This window comes from Scyliorhinus torazame, chromosome 6 (genome assembly GCF_047496885.1).
Source record: "Scyliorhinus torazame isolate Kashiwa2021f chromosome 6, sScyTor2.1, whole genome shotgun sequence".
In the NCBI taxonomy this organism is placed as follows: Eukaryota; Metazoa; Chordata; class Chondrichthyes; order Carcharhiniformes; family Scyliorhinidae; genus Scyliorhinus; species Scyliorhinus torazame.
Genome location: NC_092712.1, coordinates 310730403 through 310757207, shown reverse-complemented (window position 1 = coordinate 310757207; position 26805 = coordinate 310730403). Strand labels below are relative to the sequence as shown.

Below are 26805 nucleotides of genomic sequence, written 5' to 3'. Positions count from 1 at the left end.
TTGCACAGTCTGCCCTGTCTGCATGGGTTTCTTCCGGGTGCTCCGGTTTCCTCCCACAGTCCAAAGATGTGCAGATTAGGTGGACTGGCTTTGATCAACGCGTGGGGTTATGGGGATAGGATGGGGGTGTGGACCTAGGTAATGCTCTCTTTTGGAGGGTCGGTGTAGACTTGATGGGCCGAATGGTCTCCTTCTGCACTGTAGGGATTCTATGGATACAAAGGAGAATGGTACTGGGCATGGGGAAGGTAAAGGTACAATTAATCCAGGAAGCCATTATCACCATAGCTTACCAAGACATTTCCCAATTTCAGAACCAATATTATCCACAAAGAAGCAAAAACACGCTTCTGTGCTATCAGCTGAAGGCAGCTGTCCCCCATTCTTATGCTCTACAAAATGGCTCCCATATTGACAAGTGTCGAGGTTAAGATACAAATGCCAAACTCAATTAAGTTTGAGAACCCCAACACCATCTGTAAGTGCCAAACTGAATATCCATTCTAAATTTTATACGAGCCTGCAGACTCCGCACAGACAGTTGATCCAAGCCGGAATTGAACCCGGGCCCTGGCGCTATGAAGCAATAGTGCTAACCAAAGCGCTTCTAGGATCCACAGTATTCAGATCACAAACCAAAAAGCGCAGATTATTGTGTCATATTAAATGTCAGGAAAGCATCATCAGTTTCTGCACATAAAGGTTACTTTTAAAGTGACTATTAATGTGGCATAATTATTAACTCACGCTAATCAGTGAATAAGCAGATTATTCAGGAACTGCTGTCAATGATACAAAACATGTTATGGTGCAGACATTATTTAGGAGTCACAAGCCTGTCATGGGCAGAATGGTAATTAATTGATAATGCTTCAGAAAGAAAGGCATTCATACACACTTCCTTGAATCTATTGTTCTCTGCTACATGCCAGTTGGCTCAGCAACATAGTTGTCCAGCCCTGAAATGTATGAACTCAAGCACACAAAGAATGAATTAAACCAATCTGACTGATCAGCCCAATTTCTTTGAACAAGCAGATTTTGCACACAGAATTAACACTGGGCCCAGAATTTGTTACAGTAGGGCACATAGCGCCAAGAGCTGTGAGTTACCCTTTTTTCCTCCCTTTCCAGCTCCAATTATTTTTGCATTGTAAATTGTTGGAACTCAAAATTGATAACGGCACAGTGAGGTCAATGGGGCATCTGGTGATTTGGGGGAAATGAGAGCATCATTCATTGATCTCCTTAAAAAATGATATACGAGACTAGAGAACGAGAAAGAATAAATAACACGGTGGATTAGAGTCAAACAATACAGAAAGTAAGCAAAGGAAAGGTTGGATCAAGAGAAACAAGAGACAGAAAGGAAAAGTAATGATTTTTATAAAGCCTCTGGGAATAACTTGCTGACTGCAGGAGTGAGGCTTCATAATAATAATCTTTATTGTCACAAGTATTGGCTTACATTAACACCGCAATGAAGTTACTGTGAAAAGCCCCTAGTCGACACATTCTGTGAAGTCTTTGTATTACCTTATGGGACCAGGAAAAGCCCAATCATAAAGTTCTTTCTCTTCGCAAAACAGCCTATGATAACATAATCTTAGCAACTATAACGTGCATGGCATTAGCAATTTAATAAGAACAGGACTCACTGGAATCAAGAAGCAAGAAACTTATTCATAACCCTACCTCCACTCTCCAACAGGCTTAGTTAGCTATCTCTCTGCAAGTTCTACATGTTTTTTCACCCCATGGCATAATGTGGTGAGCTGCAAAGTGTTGCCCAGGAGTTGCTCAGAGCGGTGGTTTGATCTTCCAGGCACAGTTGCATGCAACCCAGGTGAAACTGCATCATACGGTGAACGAGCAGTGACAATGCAACAGTGACAGTAGCCGAAGCTTTGGCAGGTATACATGCAAGCAAACACACACGAGCAGGGTTAGGTTGTGCTCTCACAGGATTCAGCACAACCTAACCCTGCTCGTGTGTGTTTGTTTGCATGTATACCTGCCAAAGCTTCGGCTACTGTCACTGTTGCATTGTAATTGGCTGCAGCAGTAATAGTCTTAGGTAAGTACTTGTCATAACTTAGTTATTCCAATCAATTCCTTTTCGCACTTGTCTCCCCAACCTCTTGCTTTTAATGCATTTTTCCAATGACCAGGATTTACTGCTCCCGTTCTTGATGGACGTGTATGGCGGCCCGACTGAAAAATATCACAAGAAGGCCGCGTTTCCCGGTGGCGCAAATGCAGAATGCAATAGTTGCCTCCCCCTGTCACTGATGGGCCCCGTTTCCCGCCATCCAACAAAGGGAAAATCGTTACAATAAATTTGCATCTCATTATAGTTCCCATGCACTGGAATCATTCACCCATTTCATTGGGTCATGCAATTGGCAAAGCGTTTCAGATTGAGCATTCTTGCACAGCCAAGACAATTCATTGCCAAGTTATTAAGCTTTTGGATCTCCTTCTTCAACACCATGTCAGAGATCCTTAATGTCGAACTTGAGCCTTGTCCGATGGTGGCTATTTTCAGGGTATCAAGCTTACCAGTGCTGCAGATGGGAGTAAAGCCTTTACCAGTAATAGGCCAGAGGTGGGTTCTACTTGGGTGGAAGTCTCCTACTCCACCCAAACTGCCACCCAAGTCCCTTATCTGCATAATCTCCCAGGAAGTAGCAGGCCTCCTCTGTTGATGAGCTAAAAGCTGACTCTCCATGTTCATAAACGCCCCCCTCGAACATCGCAGCTAGCTCACTGCCTTAGCTGTTGAAAGTAATTCAAATTACATCTGCAGCTTTTTCCTACTCGCAAGCAACTCCGAGTAGAAGCAAGCGAGTACTGATGGTCTCGCTCAAAGATGGAATCCACCAGCCTCTGCCACTCTACCCGCGCAGTCCTTTCCACGTGTGCTTTGTAGGAAATGAGCTCACCCCACTGATGACCACCTGAAGGACTTCCCACAACGTAGAAGGTGAGATAGACTCACTTTACTTAAATTTAATATATTACCCAATGGCGGAGGACATGAGTTGGCAAAGTCCTTTGTCCGCCAACAACGCCGTATCCAATCTCCATGGCAGGGACCTGACTCGAGAATCAAATCCACAAAATGTGGGGCAAGATCGGAAATCACAATCGCTGAATACCCTGCCCTCTTCACCCAAGGGAGGAGAGACCTACCCAGCACAAAGAAGTCAATCCGTGAGTAAACCTGATGGACATGGGCGAAGAAGAAAAAATCTTTATCCCTTGGGGGTAACAAACACCACGGATCTTCCTCCCTTTTCCCCCTCCCCCATTTCATCCATGAAAGCCAACAAACGCTTTTGCCACACCTGATGGGAGTCAGAGATTTTGGCCTGGATCGATCCAACCTCATATCTAGAAAACAGTTTAAGTCACTCCCCAAGGTTAGCTAATGCGAATCCAATCAGGAATGGAGACGAGCATCTTGTTAATGAAACCAACATCATCCCAATTTGGTGCATAGACGTTAACTAGGACCACTAAGGTGCCAGCCAAGGACCCACTAACAATCAAATGTCTGCCATTATGATCCGCCAAGATCTTAGCGGCCAAAAATGTAACCCTTTTATTGATCACAATTGCCATTACCTCCACCTCCGCCCCCCCCCTTCACCCCACCCCCTATCATCAAAGCCAGAGTGAAATACTTGTTCCAACCACCCCATCCGCAACCATGTCTGGACTCTTACCCGCAAATGAGTCTCCTGCAGAAACACCACGTCAGCATTCAAACTTTTAAGGTGAGCAAATATGCTCAATCTTTTCACTGGGTCATTCAACCCCCTTACATTCCAGGTGACCAAACGAATTGGGGGCCTCACAGCCCCCCCTCGATCTGGAGTCAGCCATTTCCACCAAGAGCGGTCATCCAACAACTACTCAGAATACAGGCACCAGGCCTACCCAAGATGGCAACCAAACCCACCAGCAAGACAAAACAAAGAAAAATCTGTAGTCACCGTCAGAAAACTGTTCCTGCCGGGCAGCACGGTGGCGCAGTGGACAGCATTGCTGCTTCATGGCGCTGAGGTCCCAGGTTCGATCCCAGCTCTGGGTCACTGTCCTTGTGGAGTTTGCACATTCTCACCGTGTTTGCGTGGGTTTCGCCCCACAACCCAAAGATGTGCAGGGTAGGTGGATTGCCATGCTAAATTGCCCCTTAATTGGAAAAAATGAATTGGGTACTCTAAATTTTTTAAAAAAGAAAACTATCCCTGCCCCCCACCCCTCTTCCCCCTACCTCCCTACCCCCAAACAATACCACCCTAAAGGTACATACGAACAGAAGAAATACACAAAGTATAAAAGCTCCAGCAGGGAGCTAAAAGTATTTTTAAAAACTTAAATCATACTCCAGCAGGGAGCTACCTATTTCCTATAAGTTTTTTTAATTCATTCATGGGATGTGGGCGTTGTTGGCTAGGCCAGAATTTGTTGCCCATCCCTAATTGACCTTGAACTGAGAGGTTTGCTAGACTATTTCAGAGAGCATTTAGGAGTCAACCACTTTGCTGTGGTTCTGGGGTCATATGTAGGCCAGAGCAGGTAGGGTTGGCCGATTTCCTTCTCTAAAGGACATTAGTGAACCAGATGGGTTTTTACGACAGTAGACAATGGTTCCATGGTCATCATTGATGTTTAATTCCAGATTTTTATTGAATTCAAATTTTACCATCTGCTGTGGTGGGATTCGAAGCCGGGACCCCAGAGAATTACCCTGGGCCTCTGGATCACTAGTTCAGTGACAATACTACTACACCATCTCCCCAATATAGCACGAAGAACAACCCCCCCCTCCCCAAACGTTAAACCCCTCCACCCAAATCCAACTTTCGAAACACTCAACCCACACAAGAACAAGGAAATGCAACATGTACAAGGAACCCCAACAAATCCCCATATCCACATGCCCACCCCCAACATTCAAAAACCTTAGAAACCTCAATCAACTCGCATCCAGCCCATGTTTACTTTTACAAACGAATCGGTCTTCTCTGGGTGCATTGAAAAATCTTTCACCTCAAAAGTCACTCTGAGCCGTGCCGGGTACACCACCCTAAATCGAACTCCACTCTTATACAGGGCGGCTTTAGCCTTGTTAAATGGCACCCGTGTCAGCACCACACCAATGTCTTAAAGAAGCCTGATAGCGTGGCCTTCCCATTTATAGTTAAGGTGCTCCTTAGCCCATCCCAAGGCCTGTTCCTTTTCCTGGAAGCTGTTGTACTTCACAATAACAGCTCGTGGTGGTTCACTGGGACAGGGCTTCTGTCATGTTGTCCGGTGGGCTTGATTCAGCTCAGGAGAAGACGTGAATTCACCGTTCCCCACCATCTTTCCAAACATCTTCGAAAAGTATTCTGTAGGAGTTAGGCCTTCCATTCCCTCCTACAATCCCACAATTTGAATATTCTGCCTCCTTGAACTCCTCCAAATCATCCACATTGGCCTTCAATGCTTTATTCACACCAGCCATCAGACACATCTCACCTTCCAGAGAGACAATTTAGTTGCTTTGCCCCGAGAGAGCCGTCTCCACAACCTTTGGCGCAGGGCCATGTGCTTTTACCGTCTCGCTGGTCCTCTCTACGCTGACTGAATGGGAGCCAGGGCATCTTCCATTGACTTAGGAGGTCCCCAGGGCAGCACACGGCGCAGTGGTTAGCACTGGGACTACGGCGCTGAGAGTCCGGGTTTGAATCCCGGCCCTGGGTCACTGTCCGTGTGGCGTTTGCACATTCTCCCCGTGTCTGCGTGGGTTTCACCCTCACAACCCCAAGATGTGCAGGCTGGGTGGATTGGCCATGCTAAATCGCCCTTAATTGGGGAAAAAAAATAATTGGGTACTATCAATTTATATTTTAAAAAACCTCGAGGTCCCCAGACACAGCCCACCATCGCTTCTCGAATTCCGCCACCAGGATACCAGTAAGCATCTCGGCTGTTTGTGGAGTGGTCGGAGTCTCAGCAGCTGCCATGTCCTCCACCAAAGAGCCCTTGATTCCGTCGACGAATTTCTGCCTTCAAGTTTCTTTGCCTTGGGCATTTCCCTTATGTGGGCACCATATACCACCAATCAAGTGGAGTTTTAAGCAAAAATATCCCCAGAAATTGGGCGTAAATTGTTAAAATACAGTGCCCTAGCGGGAGCCACTTCGTGTAGGTCATCGCCCCACATACCGCCACCGTAAGTCCCCCATCAATCTCCTTTTGCTACTAACCTCAAACTGCCACTGTTGTCTTCTTCACTGAAGGATTTTTCACATCCAGCAAAGGCTCCTCCCCAGAAAGGATGCTGCAGTAGGCCTCTCCAACTCAGCCTATAGTGTGAAAAGCAAAGCCTTTATTTGTGGTCAGTGTTAAGTTTATGTAAGCTATGGAAAATTCAAACGTATTTCCCATAAGCCCATACCACAGGCTTCCTTTTTCAGATCTAGTATGTTATTTTTAAAACCTATACATCAGAATAAATCAGGTTGAAATTTTCAAAAGCACAAATGTACAATGTTCCTAAATTGATTATAGCTTGGAAAAATCTATGAGTTTGAGGTAATTCATGTATCAACTTTTGGACTTCCGGTTGCGGCTATGCGGAGCTAAGTCGCACGTTCGGCAGCTCCCGCTTGGAACGGACTTTGGGGCTCTTTTCAGGGCCCCCAACGGCATTTTTTCAACATTTCCCGGTGTGGGAAGAAGACTGCAGCATTCCCCTGACAGTGTATGGCTTGGACCAGGAGCGGGGCGACTAAAAAAGTGGTGGTGAAGCAAAAGAATGTGCGAGGGAAGAAGAGCAAGGTGGCAGCGGGCGGGGACCAGGCAGCGTGGATGCAGTGGGCGCAGGAGCAGCAGGAGGTTATCCAGCGCTGCTTCAGGGAGCTCAAAGCGGACCTGCTGGAGCCGATGAAGGCTTCTATTGATGAGCTGCTGGAGACACAGACGGCCCAGGGGGTGGCGATCCGAGAGACACAACAAAAGATCTCTGACAACGAGGACGAGATCTTGGGCCTAGTGGTAAAGATGGAGGCGCACGGGGCACTCCACAAGAAATGGCAGGAACGGTTCGAGGAGATGGAGAATCGGTCGAGCCGGAAGAATCTGCGGATCCTGGGCCTCCCGGAGGGGCTGGAGGGGTCGGACATGGGAGCCTATGTGGTCACCATGTTGAACTCGCTGATGGGAGCAGGGTCCTTCCAGGGGCCCCTGGAGCTGGAAGGGGCCCATAGAGTGCTGGCGAGGAGGCCCAAGGCCAACGAGTCGCCGCGTGCGGTGTTGGTGCGGTTTCATCGGTTCGCTGATCGGGAGTGCGTACTCAGGTGGGCCAAGAAAGAGATGAGCAGCAGGTGGGAGAATACGGAGGTTCGAGTATATCAGGACTGAAGCGCGGAGGTGGCGAAGAGGGCCGGGTAAAACCGGGCGAAGGCGGTGCTGCACGGGAAAGGGGTGAAGTTTGGCATGTTGCAGCCGGCGCGACTGTGGGTCACCTACAAGGACCGGCACCATTATTTTGAGTCTCCGGAGGCGTGGGCCTTTGTTCAGGCCGAGAAGATGGACACAAACCGAGGGTCGGGATGGGGGGTCGGACGTGGAGATGTTCGGGGATTGCTGTTGTTGTGTTACATTTTGAGGGGGGGGGGGTTCTTTGTTCTTGTTCAGTTTTGGTTCGGTGTGGGTGGTTAGGGTGGGTTGGGCACTGTTTTGGTTGGGACTGTCGGGTGGGCTCTTGGAGGGGGGCAAGTGAACGGAGTAGGGGGTGGATGGCCGGTAGGGTGGATGGCCGGTAGGGCGGATGGGACCCCGCAGGGGAGGGTGAGGCCTGAGTCGGGGGTGAGGGGACTGGGCCTGTAAAAGGAGCTGCGACAGAGGAGGCAGGGTCAGGTAGGTGGAAAGCACGGGCTTTTTCCCACGCTGAAGGCTGGAGGGGGCAGGGCCGGGGCGGGAAAGCGCGGGTCTTTTCCCACGCTTGGGGTGGAAGGGGGAGGCGGAGAGCCTGCTGGTGGGTAATGGAGGGGGAGGGGAAGTCCCACAATGGGAGGAGTCGAAGGAGAGGCGGGAGCGGCCGGGGTCAGCAGGAGTCAGCTGACTTGCGGGAGGGCAATGGGGGGAGCAATGCAGCTAGGAGGGGTCCTTGCTGGGGGGTGGAGGGGTGAGGGAACCGGGTTGCTGCTGGTATGGTCAAGGGGGAGCTGGAGCAAGTAGAGGGTGTTGGGACGGGGGTCTGCCGCCGAGTGGAACGTGCCGGGCGTGGGGCGCGTGGCTGGCCGAGGAGGGGTTATGGCTAGTAGGCGGGGGAGGGGGGCGGGTAGCCCCCTGATCCGGCTGATAACCTGGAACGTAAGGGGGCTGAATGGGCCGGTTAAGCGGGCCCGGGTGTTCACACACCTGAAGGGGCTGAAGGCGGATGTGGTCATGCTCCAGGAGACACACCTGAAGGTGGCAGACCAGGCAAGATTGAGGAAGGGGTGGGTAGGCCAGGTGTTTCATTCGGGGCTGGATGCCAAAAATCGGGAGGTGGCGATCTTGGTGGGAAAGAGGGTGTCGTTCGAGGCATCGAGCATTGTGACAGATAATGGCGGCAGGTACGTAATGGTAAGTGATAAGCTGCAAGGGGAAAGGGTGGTCCAGGTCAACGTGTACGCCCCGAACTGGGACGATGCGGATTTTATGCGGCGCATGTTGGGTCGGATCCTGGACTTGGAAGTGGGGGGCCTGATAATAGAACATAGAACATAGAAAATACAGCACAGAACAGGCCCTTCGGCCCACGATGTTGTGCCGAACCTTTGTCCTAGATTAATCATAGATTATCATTGAATTTACAGTGCAGAAGGAGGCCATTCGGCCCTTTGAGTCTGCACCGGCTCTTGGAAAGAGCACCATATCCAAACTCAACACCTCCACCCAACACCAAGGGCAATTTGGACATTAAGGGCAATTTATCATTGGCCAATTCACCTAACCCGCACATCTTTGGACTGTGGGAGGAAACCGGAGCACCTGGAGGAAACCCACGCAGACACGGGGAGGACGTGCAGACTCCGCACAGACAATGACCCAAGCCGGAATCGAACCTGGGACCATGGAGCTGTGAAGCAATTGTGCTATCCACAATGCTACCGTGCTGCCCTTAAGAACAAATAAATCTACACTATATCATTTTACCGTCATCCATGTACCTATCCAATAGCTGCTTTAAGGTCCCTAATGTTTCCGACTCAACTACTTCCACAGGCAGTGCATTCCATGCCCCCACTACTCTCTGGGTAAAGAACCTACCTCTGATATCCCTCCTATATCTTCCACCTTTCACCTTAAATTTATGTCCCCTTGTAATGGTGTGTTCTACTCGGGGAAAAAGTCTCTGACTGTCTACTCTATCTATTCCCCTGATCATCTTATAAACCTCTATCAAGTCGCCCCTCATCCTTCTCCGCTCTAATGAGAAAAGGCCTAGCACCCTCAACCTTTCCTCGTAAGACCTACTCTCCATTCCAGGCAACATCCTGGTAAATCTTCTTTGCACCTTTTCCAGAGCTTCCACATCCTTCCTAAAATGAGGCGACCAGAACTGTACACAGTACTCCAAATGTGGCCTTACCAAAGTTTTGTACAGCTGCATCATCACCTCACGGCTCTTAAATTCAATCCCTCTGTTAATGAACGCGAGCACACCATAGGCCTTCTTCACAGCTCTATCCACTTGAGTGGCAACTTTCAAAGATGTATGAACATAGACCCCAAGATCTCTCTGCTCCTCCACATTGCCAAGAACTCTGCCGTTAACCCTATATTCCGCATTCATATTTGTCCTTCCAAAATGGACAACCTCACACTTTTCAGGGTTAAACTCCATCTGCCACTTCTCAGCCCAGCTCTGCATCCTATCTATGTCTCTTTGCAGCCGACAACAGCCCTCCTTACTATCCACAACTCCACCAATCTTCGTATCGTCTGCAAATTTACTGACCCACCCTTCAACTCCCTCATCCAAGTCATTAATGAAAATCACAAACAGCAGAGGACCCAGAACTGATCCCTGCGGTACGCCACTGGTAACTGGGATCCAGGCTGAATATTTGCCATCCACCACCACTCTCTGACTTCTATCGGTTAGCCAGTTCGTTATCCAACTGGCCAAATTTCCCACTATCCCATGCCTCCTTACTTTCTGCATAAGCCTACCATGGGGAACTTTATCAAATGCCTTACTAAAATCCATGTACACTACATCCACTGCTTTACCTTCATCCACATGCTTGGTCACCTCCTCAAAGAATTCAATAAGATTTGTAAGGCAAGACCTACCCCTCACAAATCCGTGCTGACTATCCCTAATCAAGCAGTGTCTTTCCAGATGCTCAGAAATCCTATCCTTCAGTACCCTTTCCATTACTTTGCCTACCACCGAAGTAAGACTAACTGGCCTGTAATTCCCAGGGTTATCCCTAGTTCCTTTTTTGAACAGGGGCACGACATTCGCCACTCTCCAATCCCCTGGTACCACCCCTGTTGATGGGGGGGGGGGGACTTTAACACGGTGTTGGATCCGGCACTGGATCGCTCCAGGTCTAGGATGGGTAGGAGGCCTGCGGCGGCTAAAGTGCTGAGGGGGTTTATGGACCAGATGGGGGGGGGGGGGTGGACCCTTGGAGATTTGCAAGGCCGTGGGCTGTGAATTTTCATTCTTTTCGCACGTTCATAAGGCCTATTCCTGGATCGACTTTTTTGTTATGAGCAGGGCGCTGATTGCGAAAGTAGAGGATACCGAGTACTCGGCGATAGCCATTTTGGATCACGCCCCGCATTGGGTCGACCTAGAGCTGGGGGAGGAGAGGGACCATCGCTCGTTGTGGCGCTTGGAGGTGGGGCTGTTGGCGGCTGAGGAGGTGAGCGAGCGGGTCCAAAGAAGCATAGAGAGATACCTGGAGGCCAACGATAACGGGTGGTCCAAGTGGGGATGGTCTGGGATGCGCTGAAGACGGTGGCTGGGGAGAGAGCTGATCTCCATTAGGGCCCACAAGGAGAGGAGAGAGCAGAGGGAGAGGCTGGTGGGTAGATGGTGAGGGTAGGCAGGAGGTATGCGGAGGTGCCATGGAGGGACTGTTGAGGGAGAGGCGCAGCCTCCAGGCCGAATTTGACCTGTTGACCACCAGGAAGGCAGAGGCACAGTGGAGAAAGGCCCAGGGGGCGATTTATGAATAAGGGGAAAAGGCAAGTTCGATGCTGACGCATCAGCTTCGGAGGCGGGATGCAGCTAGGAAGATTGGGGGAATTAAGGATGGGGGTGGGGGAGGGAAGAGTGTGGTGCGGAGTGGGGTTGGCATCAATGGGGTCTTCAGGGACTTTTATGAGGAACTGTATCGGTCCGAGCCCCCACTGGAGGAAGGAGAGATGGGCCGCTTTCTGGACCAACTGAAGTTCCCGAAGGTGGAGGGACTGGTGGCAGTATTAGGGGCCCCGATTGGGTTGGAGGAGCTGGCCAAAGGGATAGGGAGCATGCAGGCGGGGAAGGCACCGGGGCCGGGCGGTTTCCCGGTCGAATTTTACAAAGCATATGTTGTGGACCTGTTGGGCCCGTTGCTGGTTAGGTCCTTCAATGAAGCAAGGGAAGGCCTTTGATAGGGTAGAGTGGGGGTACTTGTGGGAGGTGCTGAAGAGGTTCGGGTTTGAGGAGGGGTTCGTCAGGTGGGTTAGGCTGTTGTACGAGGTCCCGATGGCAAGTGTGGCCACGAACAAGAGGAGGTCTGAGTACTTTCGGTTGCATCAAGGGACGAGGCAGGGGTGTCCCTTGTCCCCCCTGCTCTTTGAGCTGGTGATTGAACCCCTGGCTATGGCACTGAGGGAGTCGAGGAACTGGAGGGGGCTGGTGCGGGGTGGGGAGGAGCATAGGGTGTCGCTCTATGCGGACGACTTGCTGCAATATGTGGCGGACCCGGTGGGGGGAATGCCGGAGGTAATGAGGATCCTCAGGGAGTTCGGGGATTTCTCAGGGTACAAGCTCAACATGGGAAAGAGCGAGTTGTTTGTGGTTCACCCAGGGGACCAGGAGAGGGGGATTGGCGAGCTCCCACTAAAAAGGGCGGAGAGGAGCTTCAGGTATTTGGGGGTCCAGGTGGCCAAGAGCTGGGGGGCCCTGCATAGACTGAATTTCACGAGGCTGGTGGAGCAAGTGGAGGAGGAGTTTAAGAGGTGGGACGCATTGCCGCTGTCCCTGCCGGGTAGGGTGCAGTCAGTCAAGATGACGGTGCTCCCAAGGTTTTTGTTCCTGTTCCAGTGCCTCCCCATTCTTATCCCGAAGGCCTTCTTTAGGCGGGTCAACAGGAGCATAACGGGGTTTGTGTGGGCGCGAGGGACTCCGAGGGTGAGAAGGGTGTTCCTGGAGTGGAGTAGGGATTGGGGGGGGGGGGGAGCTGGCGCTGCCCAACCTCTGTGGGTACTACTGGGCCGCCAATGTTGCGATGGTGCACAAGTGGGTGATGGAGGGCGAGGGGGCGGCATGGAAGAGGCTGGAGACGGCGTCTTGTGAGGGTACGAGTCTGGAGGCGTGGCAACGGCACCGCTACCGCTACCTCCAATGAGGTATACCACATATTTGGGGGCAATGGAGGCAGCACAGGGGGGAAGTGGGGGCTCGGTGTCGACTCCGATACGGGGGAACCACCGGTTTGTACCAGGGAGAATAGATGTAGGGTTTTCGGGGTGGCACAGGGCAGGGATAAGAAGGTTGGGGGACCTGTTTGTGGATGGGAAGTTTGCGAGCCTGGGTGAGCTGAAGGAGAAGTATGGGCTCCCCCCCGGGAAACGCCTTTAGGTATCTACAGGTAAGGGCGTTTGCCAGGCGGCAAGTGGTGGAATTCACGCTGCTGCCGCCACGTACGGTACAGGACAGGGTGCTCTCGGGGGCGTGGGTTGGAAAGGGGAAGATCTCGGCAGCATTCCAGGTGATGCAGGAGGAGGAGGAGGCCTCGATGGAAGTGCTGAAAGGTAAGTGGGAAGAGGAGTTGGGAGAGGAGATCGAAGAGGGGACGTGAGCAGATGCCCTAGGGAGGGTGAACGCTTCCTCTTCGTGCGCGAGGCTCAGCCTCATACAGTTTAAGGTGCTGCACAGGGCACACATGACCGGGACAAGGATGAGCCTGTTTTTGGGGGGTGAGGACAGGTGTGTTAGGTGCTCAGGGAGCCCAGCAAACCACACCCATATGTTCTGGACATGCCCAGCGCTGGAGGAATTTTGGAAGGGCGTAGCGAGGACGGTGTCGAGGGTGGTAGGATCAAGGGTCAAACCGGGCTGGGGTCTCGCAATATTTGGGGTTGCAGAGGAGCCGGGAGTGCAGGAGGCGAAAGAGGCCGGTATTCTGGCCTTTGCGTCCCTGGTCGCCCGACGAAGGATTCTTCTTCAGTGGAAGGATGCGAGGCCCCCAAGCGTGGAATCCTGGATCAACAATATGGCGGGGTTTATTAAATTGGAGAGGGTGAAATTTGCCTTAAGGGGATCGGTGCAAGGGTTCTTCAGGCGGTGGCAACCGTTCTTGGACTTCCTGGCAGAATGGTAGACAATGGTCAGCAGCAGCAATCCGGGGGGGGGGGGGATTCTATTTTATTTTTTGTTTGTCGATACTGGGGGATCTGAGGGGGTGTATATATTTGCTATGTTTGCTATGTGTTTCGGCGGGTGTTAATATATTATTTATGTATAGGAGGAGGGGGCACTGGGCTGTTTTGTTTTGTATTGGGTTCCTTTTACATTTTGTTGTTGATATTTTGTGGAAACTTTAATAAAAATATTTGTTTTTTTTAAATTCATGTATCAACTTTCTCACCAATATTTACTGTATATTACAACAATTCCACTAACAGATGAATATGGATTGAGGTTGTTCCAAGTCGAAAGAACACCATTACTTGTCTGGGTGCTGTCACAAACTGGGAAATGTCAGTTATTTCATATTGCCAGCAGAATTGATCTTTGCTTGATGCGCGGGGCCATGTTAGATAAGTTCATCTATCTCCTCAGCAAGGTCTGCAATTGACTTGTCCTCACACTCAGCTATTGCAATTATAATATTAGCATGGATAGGGGATTGACGAACAAGCATGAAACTGAGCGAAGATAAGGGAGCTATTTTCAGGTTGGAAAACTGTAACTAAGGGATCAGTGCTTGGGCCTCAACTATTTACAATCTATAATAATTTGGTGAAGGGACAGAATGGGTGAGATTTTCTGACTGATTTCCGACTGATCCGTCGGCAGAATCTTTCAGTCAAGTCAAAGTCAACCCCTGCCATGGTGGGGTGGGTGAGCCATGCAAATTGCCATTGACTTTGGCAGGTCCAGAGTATCCCACTGGCTGCCAACGATGAACCGCCTCCGCAATGGAAAACTGGCCACGGAAGGACGGATAAATTATGACCAACGTGTTGCAGCCAAAAGATACAAAAACGGGCGTGAAAGCAAATTATGAGCAGGACACAGAGGATCCTAACATGGAACTGAGGTGCATCTGGTGGGCTTTTCAAGTGACGGCTGGGGCCCGGATCCCAAATTCCCATTCCTATTTCCAGCACTGGCAATTTTCAGCAGGACAGGAAAGGGGTAGCTCTGGACCTTGTTGGCTCCATGTTGCCAGCATCAATGCAGATATGGTCATTTTGGAATTTTCACAATTTTAATGGGGGGAAATGGCGGATGGTGGGGCGTGGGCAGTTCCCACTGATCTGCACAACTGGGACATGTTGATGCCAGCAAAGGGGAACATTTTAACTTGGCTGCCTCTGCGTCAAATTTAATTGGATTGAAGGTTGACAAATCGCATGGATCTGATGAGCCAAGTCCCAGAGTGTTGAATGCGTTGGCTATAGACCTAGTGGATGCATTGGTAGTTATCTTTCAAAATTCTATAGATTCTGTAACGGTTCCTGCAGACTGGAAACAGAGATGATCTAATTTAAGAAGGGAGGGAAAGGGAGAATACTTACAGACCTGTAAGTTTGACGTCAGTAGCAGGGAAAATGTTAGAATCTATCACAAACGGTGTGATAACTGGACATTTGGAAAGTAATGATATGATCAGGCAAAATCAATGTGGATTTATAAAAGGGAAATCATGTTTGACAAATCTGTTGAGGTATTTTGAGGATACTACTTGAAGCATAGATAAAAGAGAACCACTGGATCTGGTGTATTTGGATTTAAGGATGGCACAGTGGCGCAGTGGTTAGCACTGCTGCCTCATGGCGTCGAGGACCCGGGTTCCATCCCGGTCCCGGGTCACTGTCCATGTGGAGTTTGCACATTCTCCCCGTGTCTACATGGGTCTCATCCCCACAACCCAAAGAGGTGCAGGAAAGTGGATTGGCCATACTAAATTGTCCCCTTAATTGGAAAAGAAAAATTGGGTACTCTAAATTCTTTTTTTTAAAGTTGGATCTTCAGAAGACCTTTGATAAGGTCCCACACAGAAGGTTAGTAAATAAAATTAGAGCACATGAAAATGGGAGGTAATTTTTTGGTAAAGATTGAGAATTGGTTAACAGCCAGAAAACATTCTCAGGATGACAGACTGTTATTAATCGGGTACCACAAGAAACAAAGAAACTTAGAAAATAGGAGCTGGGGTTGGTCATTTGGTCCTTCGTGCCTATTTCACCATTCAATATGATCTTGGCTGATCCTTATATCAATATCATACGCTTGCGTTCTCCCCATACCCACTGACATCTTTAGAATCTAGAAATCCATATATTTCTTTCTTAAATGTATTCAGTGACGAGGCCTCCAGAACCTTCTATTGTAGATAATTCCACAGCAGGCCAACTATTCGCAGATTCTGCCTCCTCGATCCGTTTTCCTGTTCCTCCACCTTTGCTCTTAACATCCTGCAAAGGTCTCCTAAGAGCCCCACCTCTGCTTCCAGTGCCACCACTCAATCACTATGTTCAGAGATCACGCTCTCGATCTCTCGGATCTGCGACCCGAGCCTCCAGACATTTTCCCACCCTCTCCATCGAGCCCTTCAGGATTGCCACGGCCCTTTCGATTGCCTTTGATCGATCCTCCTGCATCTCTTTTTCTGCTGACGGAGCTGTTCCTTGATGAAGGCCATCAACTGTTCCATCTGGGGCTTTCCACCTTGCACTGACCCTTCCCCCTCCACCACCATTCCACTGGCTGCTGCACCACAGGTCTCTTCCAACTCCTTGATCAGATCCTTCACCGTCTGCCGGGTTTGGTAACCAGCAGTCATGCCACTCCCGGGGGGAACTTCTCCGACCTACAAATACACTTTTCCGCCGAAGTTACACCCAATTTCGGGTAAAAAGAGCTATTTTCTGTGCCTTTAAGCAGGAGCTGCCCCATGTGGGACCACTCACACCAAGGCCGCCACCGGAAGTCCCCTGATCTGGAACCTTAACTCTATTTCGCTCCACAGATGTTGCATGACCTGCTCAGTATTTCAGTATCTTCTGTTTTTGGATCATAGCAAACGTAATGGTCAAGGATATCACTGTGGCTCTTTGACTAAAGGAGGCTGCTTTCAGCTCCAAACATCAGCAAGAGTGTAAGGTATGTGATTTATCCTAAAATAACTGAAATCAATATATAAATGGAAAAGTAATACAAATTATGCAAAGGTTTATTGAACAAAAAAATTATAATCTAATAATAAAATATTCAAGGAACCCACCAATTGAGCTGTCGTCACTCTATAATCATCTGTTGCCTTCATATTCTAATATTATTTTACAGGAAACCAATTTCTTTTATCATAGAATTTACAGTGCAGGAGGCCATTCGGCCCATCGAGTCTGCACCGGCTCTTGGAAAGAGCACCCTACCCAAGGTTAGCACCTCCACCCTATCCCCAGAACCTAGCAACCCCACCCAACACTAAGGGCAATTTTGGACACTAAGGGCAATTTATCATGGCCAATCCACCAAACGTGCACATCTTTGGACTGTGGGAGGAAACCGGAGCACCCGGAGGAAACCCACGCACACACGGGGTTTTTATCACCTGTTGTAAATGCAGATTAAAGCCGCCGGGCGATGTCCCAATTCAATTACCTTTTGAAAGGGTCTTTCTGAAGCAAGTCTTCAATCAAACCAAGAAATTCAACGGAAGGTTTTTGCCCAGTAGATTCTGACAAGAGAATAAAAACATTTTAAACTTGATGGAAAATTACCTAGAAATTAGTAAGTCAATCAAAAAATACAACTTTTGCAATTTAATACCTTCCGTTTTAAACTGTAGACAAATCGCACAACTAAAACTGAAGAATACAACCATACGGACATTCAAAGTAGAACTAGGCCACTTGGCCTCTTCATAGATTCTCATAGAATTGACAGTGCACAAGGAGGCCTGCTCCGCATTGAATAAGGTCATGGCTGATGAATTTGTGTTTTAAATTCCATGTACCCATCTACCCCCACTAACCTTCGATTCCGTTGACTAACAAAAATGTATCTACCTCCATGTTAAAAATATTTAATTACTTCATCTTCTGAGACAGAGCCCCAAAGTTGCCAAAGACTGAGAGAAAAACATATTCTCCTCATTTCTAGAAGGGCAACCCCCTGATTTTAAAACTCGTTCTGGACTCACCCACAAGAGGAAACATCCTTTCCACATCCACCTTGTCAAGACCATTCAGGACGTTACAGACTTCAATCAAGTTGTCCTCGCTCTTCCAAACAGTAGTGGAAAAAATCCCAGTCCAACCTTTCCTCGTAAGATAACTTGTTCATTCCAGGTATCAACCTGGTAAACCTCCTCTGAACTGCCTCCAATGCATTTACATCCTTCTTTAAATGAGGAGGCTAAAACTGCACACAGCATTCAAGAATCTTTCAAACGTTCCAATCAAGTCACATTAAACTCTGCAAACTAAAGCTCAACTCTTAATTTATCTGTGTGCTCTGTAAGTGGAAAATGAGAGCAGGAAATTCGAACTATAAACTGACTACAGCACTTGACTGGACAACATTCATCATTAAAATAAAATACATTTTCTTTATTGCTGGAAAGGCACATTGTCCTGTAAGATAATGGAAGAAAGCAGAAACATGGGCAAAATGGCCTAGGAAATCTTGCTATGCGAGGACCAGCAAAAGGGGCAATTCTTTTTCAGGTAAACCTGGGAGATCATGCTTTAAACTGTTTTCAGGCTTTCACACAAGTCCCAAGATAAGTGAACTCTCCCTCTGTGTGGACGTTTATGGCATACAGAACTGGGTGCTCAGGATGAGAACACATGATTTTTTTTCTACCTGCACCCTTGCATTGCAATACAGGTGCAGGGCACATGTACACTGTGCCACCCTGATGATTTTTACTGAGTATTTACACACTGCAGTGAAACGGGCTGCAATTTGTACCTACTGGAAAGAAAAATAAGAGGAATAACAATGTGCAATTACCTTGTACTTCTTATGGCTGAAAAAAATACAATCAAAGATTTTTGCACTGCACTTATCAGGACAAATACGCAAGATAAACCAACAGTAAAGGGAACAACAATTTAGACCGCATGAGAAGAGTGTGCTGCTTGGTTGGCAAGTGTACCCTGATTGGTAGAGGTATTTAATCAGAATCCGCTTGCCAACCAATCAGCACTCTTTTCTCATGCAATACAAATTGTTGTTCCAGTTACTTTACAAGATTGATCTTGCATAGCTGGTCTGATGACTACAAGATGAAAAGATTTGATTGCATGTCTCTTTTTTCAGCATTCACAGAATCATAGAATCCCTAGTGTAGGAGGCCATTCGACCCATTGAGTCTGCACCGACCCTCCAAAAGAGCATCTACCTAGGCCCATGTGCCTACCCTATCCCGTAACGATTACTCAAATTCTGTCGTACTGAAAGACTATATTTCTTTTAATGTAATAAACACAGGGCATTTTATAAATGGAAAATAGTACAGTGAACAGGCATTGAGCTATGGAGGCAGAGATTAGGTGAAGTAATTAAATGTTTGATCAAAAAGATTAAGAAAGTTTTAAAAGGCAAATGCAAAGAGCAGCACCAAGGGTACCAAGGCTATTCTATCAACGAGGCGGCGATACCTAAACAGCCAGAGTCAGAGTGTGGGCAGATATAAAATAAATAAATGTGACATGGGCAGGAATGGCTTTGAGGGTGATTAGCATTTTATATTTATTATTTTGAAAGATGGGATGTCAATGCAATCAGCAAAAATAAGGTTGATGGAGATCGAACATTGACTACAGAAGTCCATTCCATTCCAATTCTCTTCCCGCATCTAGTGGTTAACTAAGGAAGACTTTCTGTCTGTTTCTATACTAATTACTCCTGGAGCAGGTCGCTAGTCCGTCTCCAGAGGCTTATAGCTTGAGGGATGCCACTCCACATCAAATATGGCTGACCAGGAGTCTCTTCCGCGCTTAGCGTGCAGCCATTGGCACGAGGGAAGGATATGCAGACCAACAGGTTAGGCCGCATTATGAAAACACCTTCCTTGGCCATCAAATCCTGGCGTGGTTCTCGAACCCGGAGCGGAGACAGAATTGGGCCAGCTGATTTTTCGTTAAATTGGAATTTAAGGAGAGTTGAGAATGAAAGGAACCGATCACATCAAAGATGCAAAAGTGTGGACAAACATTTTGGTGGCAATGGGACTGTGATAGGGCAACAACAGTTATTCAGTATTGGCTCGAATGCTTTACAAAATATTTTGAAAAATGACTGAACCTTGAGGCTCGGGTGGTGGGGGATCTTCGTGCAAAACCATCTCGACCAGCTCAGAGTGGCTTTCTGAGAAAAATGGTGGTTTTCCTGTTAAATAAGCATAGCAGTCGTGAGTAACGAATCTTTGCAAACAACAGCGTATTGCTTGAGTATCACACTCTGAGCACCAGTACAAAAGCACCTTTAGAGACTTCACCCTAATAATTTATTGCGTTCTTAATCTCTCCAAATTTTAAACTTGTTCAACTGTGCTGCTGGATTACAGAAGAATATAATTTAGGAACCTTGATTGTCATGTCAGAATTTACTTTTAGTAATTCACAACCGTTTTTATTTCCCGTCTTGATATTTTGTACTCAAAAAGATGAACGATGCTACTGCTGGAGAACTAAATTCTTCCCATTTCAGGTTCCCAGGAACAGCATCAAGCATCACGAGATTCAGAGAAAGACTCCATTAACTCTGCGTAATGTGGCTCAGCCCCAATCTTATAAGAGCATCACCTTGGGTACCAGTGGGACATGTCTCCATTTTCCATGCCATGTTTCCTGTGACATCCCTGAATAAAATTGTCAAGTTATTGTTGAATTAGATACGGTTCCTGTTAGAGTGTTATTATTGTGCATCTTCTTATTTAAATCCATTGCTGATGTCATCAGTAAATGCTGTCACATCATTAGTTGTTATTATTACATGTGTATATTCGGATTCAACTGTTAGTTCTGATTCTTTCCAGTCAGTTATTTTGACGCTTAACACAAGTTAACAACAGTAACTAATGACGTCACAGCACTTACTGGTGACAAACAACTTCCATAAACTTACAATGATCCGCATAGTGTGACCCTGCACATCTAAAACATTACATTGAAAAAGATAGATGCCTTTCTAAAGAATAAAGGGATTCGGGGATATAGTGTACGGGCCGGAGAGTGGAGCTGAGTCCACAAAGATCAGCCATGATCTCATTAAATGGCGGAGCAGGCTCGAGGGGCCAGATGGCCTACTCCTGTTCCTAGTTCTTATGTTCTTCACCTTGTTACTTGCGTAGCTTTTTCTTCTACTTGATGCAGTGCACCTGCCTGCTGGGCACCATTGGCCTTCTGAATATCATTTGCATTATTGGCAGCCATTTCCATGCCCTGAGAAAGTTCAAGAGCCGTCTTAAAAGTAAGCGTGGCTTTTCCCAGAAAACGCCGCTGATTGCTGTCCTCATTAATGCCACAAACACGTCTGTCCTGAAACATGTCTTCCCAAACTACCCTAAACTCCCAATGTTCAGAGAGCTGGCGCAGTTCAGCAACAAAGTTAGCTACAGGCTGTGCTGTCTTACGAAAATGACTATGGAATTTGAAACATTGCACAATTACGGAGGGTTTAGGATTGTGGTGATTCTGAACGAGTGTAGCTAAATCCGCAAATGAATTATCCCGCGTTTCCGTGGTGTAGCCAAGTTTTTCACAAGCTATCTGCAATCCCATTTGCCAAGAAAAAGTGTTCTAACCTTTCTACATTTTCAGTCCGGTTCTCTTTCTCTTCCACAGACTCACTGATAGACCCAAACATGGCCATGGTGCTATGCAAGGCAAAGTTTAAAATACAGTATGGACTCAAAAGCGGGAGCAGCTAGCTAAACATCGAAATAACAGTAACAGAACTGAATTAGAACTAATGGCAGTTAAATAAGAATACACATAGGAAAAACAACAACAACATCATCACTTACTGGTAACATGAGCAATGGATTTAATTAAGAAGATGCGTAAACACAACACTCTATAAACAGTTATAGATACAAACAACTAGTCTGTGTCAAAGTAACTAATACCAACAGTTTGTCAAGGATGGCAAAAAATGCAGGGTTCTCAGCTCCGATTCATCCAATGACCCACAGATACGTGGAAAAGATGTTGCACATTGAACATTTTTATTGATGGATTGTAGATTTTGGTTAATGCAAGAGATGACATGACTGTTGCGGACTGCCACAACTGGAGTCATTACATATTATAGAAAACTTAACACAGAAACAACTTGTATAATGCAATGTTTTGTCAGAGCAGCACATTAAAAACTCCAATGACTTGCAACAGCAGATATTCTGCTTGAATCAGCCTTTTCATGAAGTAGTAGCACCTATGTGTTCACAGCTTTCAACGTGACATGGTCGGGCAGCAAGGTTGTGCAGTGATTGGCACTGGGACTACAGCGCTGAGGACCCTGGTTCGAATCCCGGTCCTGGGTCACTGTCCGTGTAGAGTTTGCACATTCTCCCCGTGTCTGCATGTGTTTCACCCTCACAACCCAAAGATGTGCAGGTTAAGTGGATTGGCCACGTTAAATTGCCCCTTAATTGGAAAAAAATAATTGGGTATTCTAAATTTATTTTAAAAAAGAAAAGAAAAAAAAGTGACATGATCATGTCTACCGGCAGTCTCTTGACTCAGTTTTTGAAAGAACAAAAATATGAAGCGAAGGAGGAGGTAAGGAAGGTGGAAAAATTGGCACTGACAAGATATCAAACAGTATAAAGCTCGTGACTTTTCAATGCAGCGGTGGCAGAGGGAGTACGAAGAAAGATTTGAAGTGAGCATGTTCAAATACCAACCTGTAAACATCTCATACAGCACACAGCCCAGAGACCATAAATCACTGATTGGAGAACAATCTTCACCCTTTAAAATTTCTGGAGCCATATATGTTGATGACCCTGAAAGGTTAAGTTTGTATCAAATGAAACATATCAAAATAACTTTAACAGCAAGTTATATCCTTCTTGCAGAATGGGGAAATATTGCTTTAAAAAAAACATGAATCTGACCAAGTAGCCTTAGTCTATACTCAACGAGTTATTTTCTACCTTCCAGAATGGTCAGGCGAAAGTGGTGGACATCCCCTGTATCATCTTGTGTCAAATGTAAGAGATAATTGTTAACCCACACAAGGCAGGTTTTTTGTTCTCAGGAAATTTGTCTTGCTTATGTAAAGTACCTTTAGTTGTGAAGACACGGTGATGGTTTCAGACCACAAGCCAAGCTGTAACAGGCACCTCTGACAATGCAGCACTCCAACAGCACTGCCCTGGAATGTCAGCCCAGACTCTATGCTCAAATCCATGAGGGGCTTGAAGTCAACAATTTGAATATTACATCGAGACAGACAACTAATGCTTTTAGTTAATACAGTTCGTCAATTATATTGTGTTAGAAATGCGATTCAAAAGGCACTATTATTCAGAATAAATTCATAAGTAATATATTAACATAAAGCCCCACGGTCTACCATAAACAGGGCTTCAAGGAGCTATGGATTATATCCTGGGATGCTCAGCTGACTCATTTGGTAATTATCACAGAGGTAAGCACAGTAGGACAGTGACAAAATAAATAACTTTACAGGTGTTTGGCTTCACCAATATCCAATTTTCCTAATTGCAACCATTTAAGAAAACACACATCAGCGGGGTTCACCTCGCAACCCACTGCATGTTTTGCCGTGACGGTGGCAGCCCGCCTTTGGTTGGCGGCGGGATTTTCTGGTCCCGCTGTTGTCAACGGGGTTTCCCATTGAATCCACGCCTCGCTACCGGGAAACCCGCGGAAGGGGTTGTGGGACCAGAAGACCCTGCTGGCGGGAATGGCCGGGAAATTATGGCCCGTATATTTTGCAAAAGGTTGCTTTTGTCAATGACTCGATTGGTAAATTCGCTACCAGGTGCAGAACTGAGTCACTCAGATCCAGAAGGTGGGTTGTCCATGCGTCAGTGCCTGGTCTCAGCTTGAATGCTTAAGAAGCTACTACAATTGGCCTGAGAAGTCCAATTGTTAAGAGACGGAACAAAGAAGATTAGCCATGTTCCCAATCCTGACGATTATACAGTGCATTTAGTGCTCTTTTGGACTTCATAAAATCAAAGAATTGTTACGGCGCAGGAAGCCATTTCGCCCATCGTGTCTGCACCAGCTTTCCAAACGAGGATCATGACATAGTGCCATTCCCCTGCCTTTTCCCCCTGTACCCTTGCACATTGTTTCTATTCAAGAAATCATCTAATGCCCTCTTAAAGTCTCGATTGAACCTGCCTCCCTCACACTTCCAGGCAGTGCATTCCAGACCTGAACCACTCGCTGTGTGAAAAAGATTTTTTCTCACTTTGATGAGGATAGGATCATACTCAGTTCTGACGAATAACTGTCAACCTGAATCATTACCCACCCCCCCCTTCCTCTTTCCACAGATGCTGTCTGACCTGCATTTTCTATTTAGATTTAATCCTCAGCTGTGATCAGGTGCATGGTGGAATTTCCAAAATCTAAGTTTAAAGGCGATTTCAAATTTTGCATTACCCAACAACCTTATTTAGGAAGGACGGCAGGGTGGTGCAGTGGTTAGCACTGCTGCCTCATGGCGCCGAGGACCCAGGTTCGATCACGGCCCCGGGTCACTGTCTGTGTGGCGTTTTTTATTTCTCCCTGTATCTGCATGGGTCTCACCCCCACAACCCAAAGATGTGCAGGATAGGTGGATTGGCCATGCTAAATTGCCCCTTAATTGGAAAGAAATAATTGGGTACGCTAAATTTATATTTAACAATAAATTTATTCAGGAGTCCTTCATGAGATGTTGTTACCTCGGGACCGAATTTTAGACTTTCTTCTTTGTGTGCCATTGTTGCTTTCCCCCACATCATCTTCTGCACCAATCAGTGAAAAGAATTCATCCAGATTCTCGCCTTCTGCTTTGGCTAGACTGAAGTTACTGTACTTCAGGGTGCCTGGTCCATCCAGCAATATCTGTTTAGGAATGACACAAGAATGTGAGAACACAGCTGCAAGTAGAAAATATCTTTTGTACACCACCGTACAATCTTCAGAAAAACCACTTGCAAAATAAAACTGTTTACATTTTTTTGTGCCACAGTGGGATTTAATGTTGCATTTGTAAATTCTGGAATATAGACCACCATTTATCGCAGCAACTTATTTATCTAGCACCTTTATTATCGTAAAATGTTTCACAACAATTAGGAGTTGCAAGGGGAAAAAAACGAATGTCGAACCGAAGGAGATATTGAGAGGGGCAACCAGAATCTTGCTCAAAGAGATAGTTTTAAGGAAAGCCTGTAAAGGAAGAGGTGGGAGGTCCTGACGGTGACGGTGGTCGAGTCCAAAAGTGGCGTTCTTTGGAGAGTCAGAAGACCCGGGAGTCCAGGGGGCGAGAGAGGCTGGTGTTTTGGCCTTTGCCTCCCTGGTTATTTGCAGCTGTTGGCTTGTTTTGTTTTGTGATTGTGTTGGCTGTGTAAATATATAAATGCCTCAATAAAATATTTTTCAAAACAAAAAGGAAGAGGTGGAGAGACAAATGAAGTGAGGGAGATCCAGGTGAGTTTTGGCAACTAAAAGCAATTACTGCAGTATAAAAAGGCAATAGGCTCCTTTCACCAGAACACTTATCAAAGGTTTGCACAAGAAAAACTATAGCTCAGGAAAAGAAAGAATCATAAGTGATGGTACGGTGGCAAGTCCCCCATCCTGGCCCACCAATCTGTTCTGTATCCTTAAGCTTATAAAACATCAAATGTGTGGGCAGCATGGTGGTGCAGTGGTTAGCATTGCTGCCTCACGGCACCGAGGGCCCGGGTTTGATCCCAGCCCGGGAACACTGTCCGTGTGGAGTTTGCACATTCTCCCCATGTCTGCGTGGGTCTCACCCCACACCCCAAAAAGACGTGCAGGGTAGGTGAATTGGCCACGTGAAATTGCCCCTTAAATTGGAAAACAAAAAAATTGGGTACTCTAAATTTATTTTTAAAAAGACCAAGTAGCATGAACAGGGCTGGCTGGATATGTAACATTGCACAATTTCCTCCGACAAGTTTCCTACACAATACTTTTTAGAAGCAAGGCTATACATATATCTTTCTGCATGAAGTTTTAAGATCAATGTTTTAACAATATTAAATTAAGTTAGAGACTTAACACTGCCTCATGCTTTAAGAATTTTTTAAAAAGACAATGAAGGAATTATGTTACAGAGACAAGGAAGGGTGAGGCCACAGGGAGATTTGAACATAAAACTGAGCAGCATAAATTTCAGGCATTAAGAGGACTGGGAGCCAACATGGAGAAGCGAGGGCAATGAGCAATTGGGGCTTGGTGCATGACAGGATATGGATAACAAAGTTTTCGATGAATTCAAGTTTACCATGACGAATGTGATATAAAATAGTTACTTTAGAGATACTAGTTAATGTAATGTAGAAATAAGCCACTTTGATTCTTGCAGTTAGGGACAAAGGAATTCGAGACCGCATGGAAAAAGCAGGAAGAGGTGTGTCTATGAGAGTGATGCTGCATTGATAGGGGCCAGAGAAAGGGATTGGAAGTGAGCCAATCAGAATAGATTAAACAGGTCAGGAGGGACCTAGGCTGACCTATGTCCGTCGAGTATGTGAAACTTGATACCATTTGAATTGATTTTGCAGAGATCCCTTTGTCTTTTAGTCAGTCGTTTTTCTGGAGTGTAAGAGGCTGGATGTCCTGTTACATTTCTGTAAGATGATTAAGCTTGCAAGCTAAATAAATAACTTCTGTTTACGTGCGAATCCGTCTCAACTTTTATTGAGGCCAGACTGACAGAGAAAGAAATTTGGAGATCAACAACCAGAGAGTAGAGGATGTGAGGCCAAATTTAAAAAACATTGGAATAGTCAAACCCGGAGTTAATAAAAGCATGAATCAAGACTTCAGCAGCAGATGAGCTCAGGTAGGGGCAGAGATGGGAGAATGTTATGAAGCAAGGGATAGACAGTCTTGGAGAGGACATCTATTGTAAGCTCATAGGGTCAGTTTGGGATAGCAAGGCTGTTAACAGTCTGAATTAGCCTGGAACAGTGGAAGGGGAGAGGAATGGAGTAAGTAGCATTTGCACAAACTGTTTTGAGGAGCAAAATGTGTTTGATCATTTCGAGATTTGGCTGGTAAAATATTGAGGGTGATCCAAGACTTTAGTCAGTTTGTTAGGAGCGGCATTGGAAGGGTCAAGGGAGGTGA

General features: G+C 46.8%; 1 protein-coding gene across 5 annotated transcripts in view; it reads right to left on the bottom strand.

The window, feature by feature from the left end:
* Nucleotides 1–26805, bottom strand: part of ulk4 (unc-51 like kinase 4) — a 633709-nt gene that overhangs the window by 594268 nt on the left and 12636 nt on the right. For 4 of the 5 annotated variants that reach the window (XM_072510060.1, XM_072510062.1, XM_072510061.1 and 1 more), the window contains exons 5-9: nucleotides 24384–24546; nucleotides 22362–22463; nucleotides 19757–19840; nucleotides 17105–17180; nucleotides 6264–6362 (exon numbers count right to left, since the gene is read on the bottom strand). In XM_072510060.1, coding sequence (XP_072366161.1) covers nucleotides 6264–6362; nucleotides 17105–17180; nucleotides 19757–19840; nucleotides 22362–22463; nucleotides 24384–24546 — 524 coding nt within the window. The remainder of the gene's footprint in view (nucleotides 1–6263; nucleotides 6363–17104; nucleotides 17181–19756; nucleotides 19841–22361; nucleotides 22464–24383; nucleotides 24547–26805) is intronic. The other variant, XM_072510064.1, reaches the window with a different exon arrangement.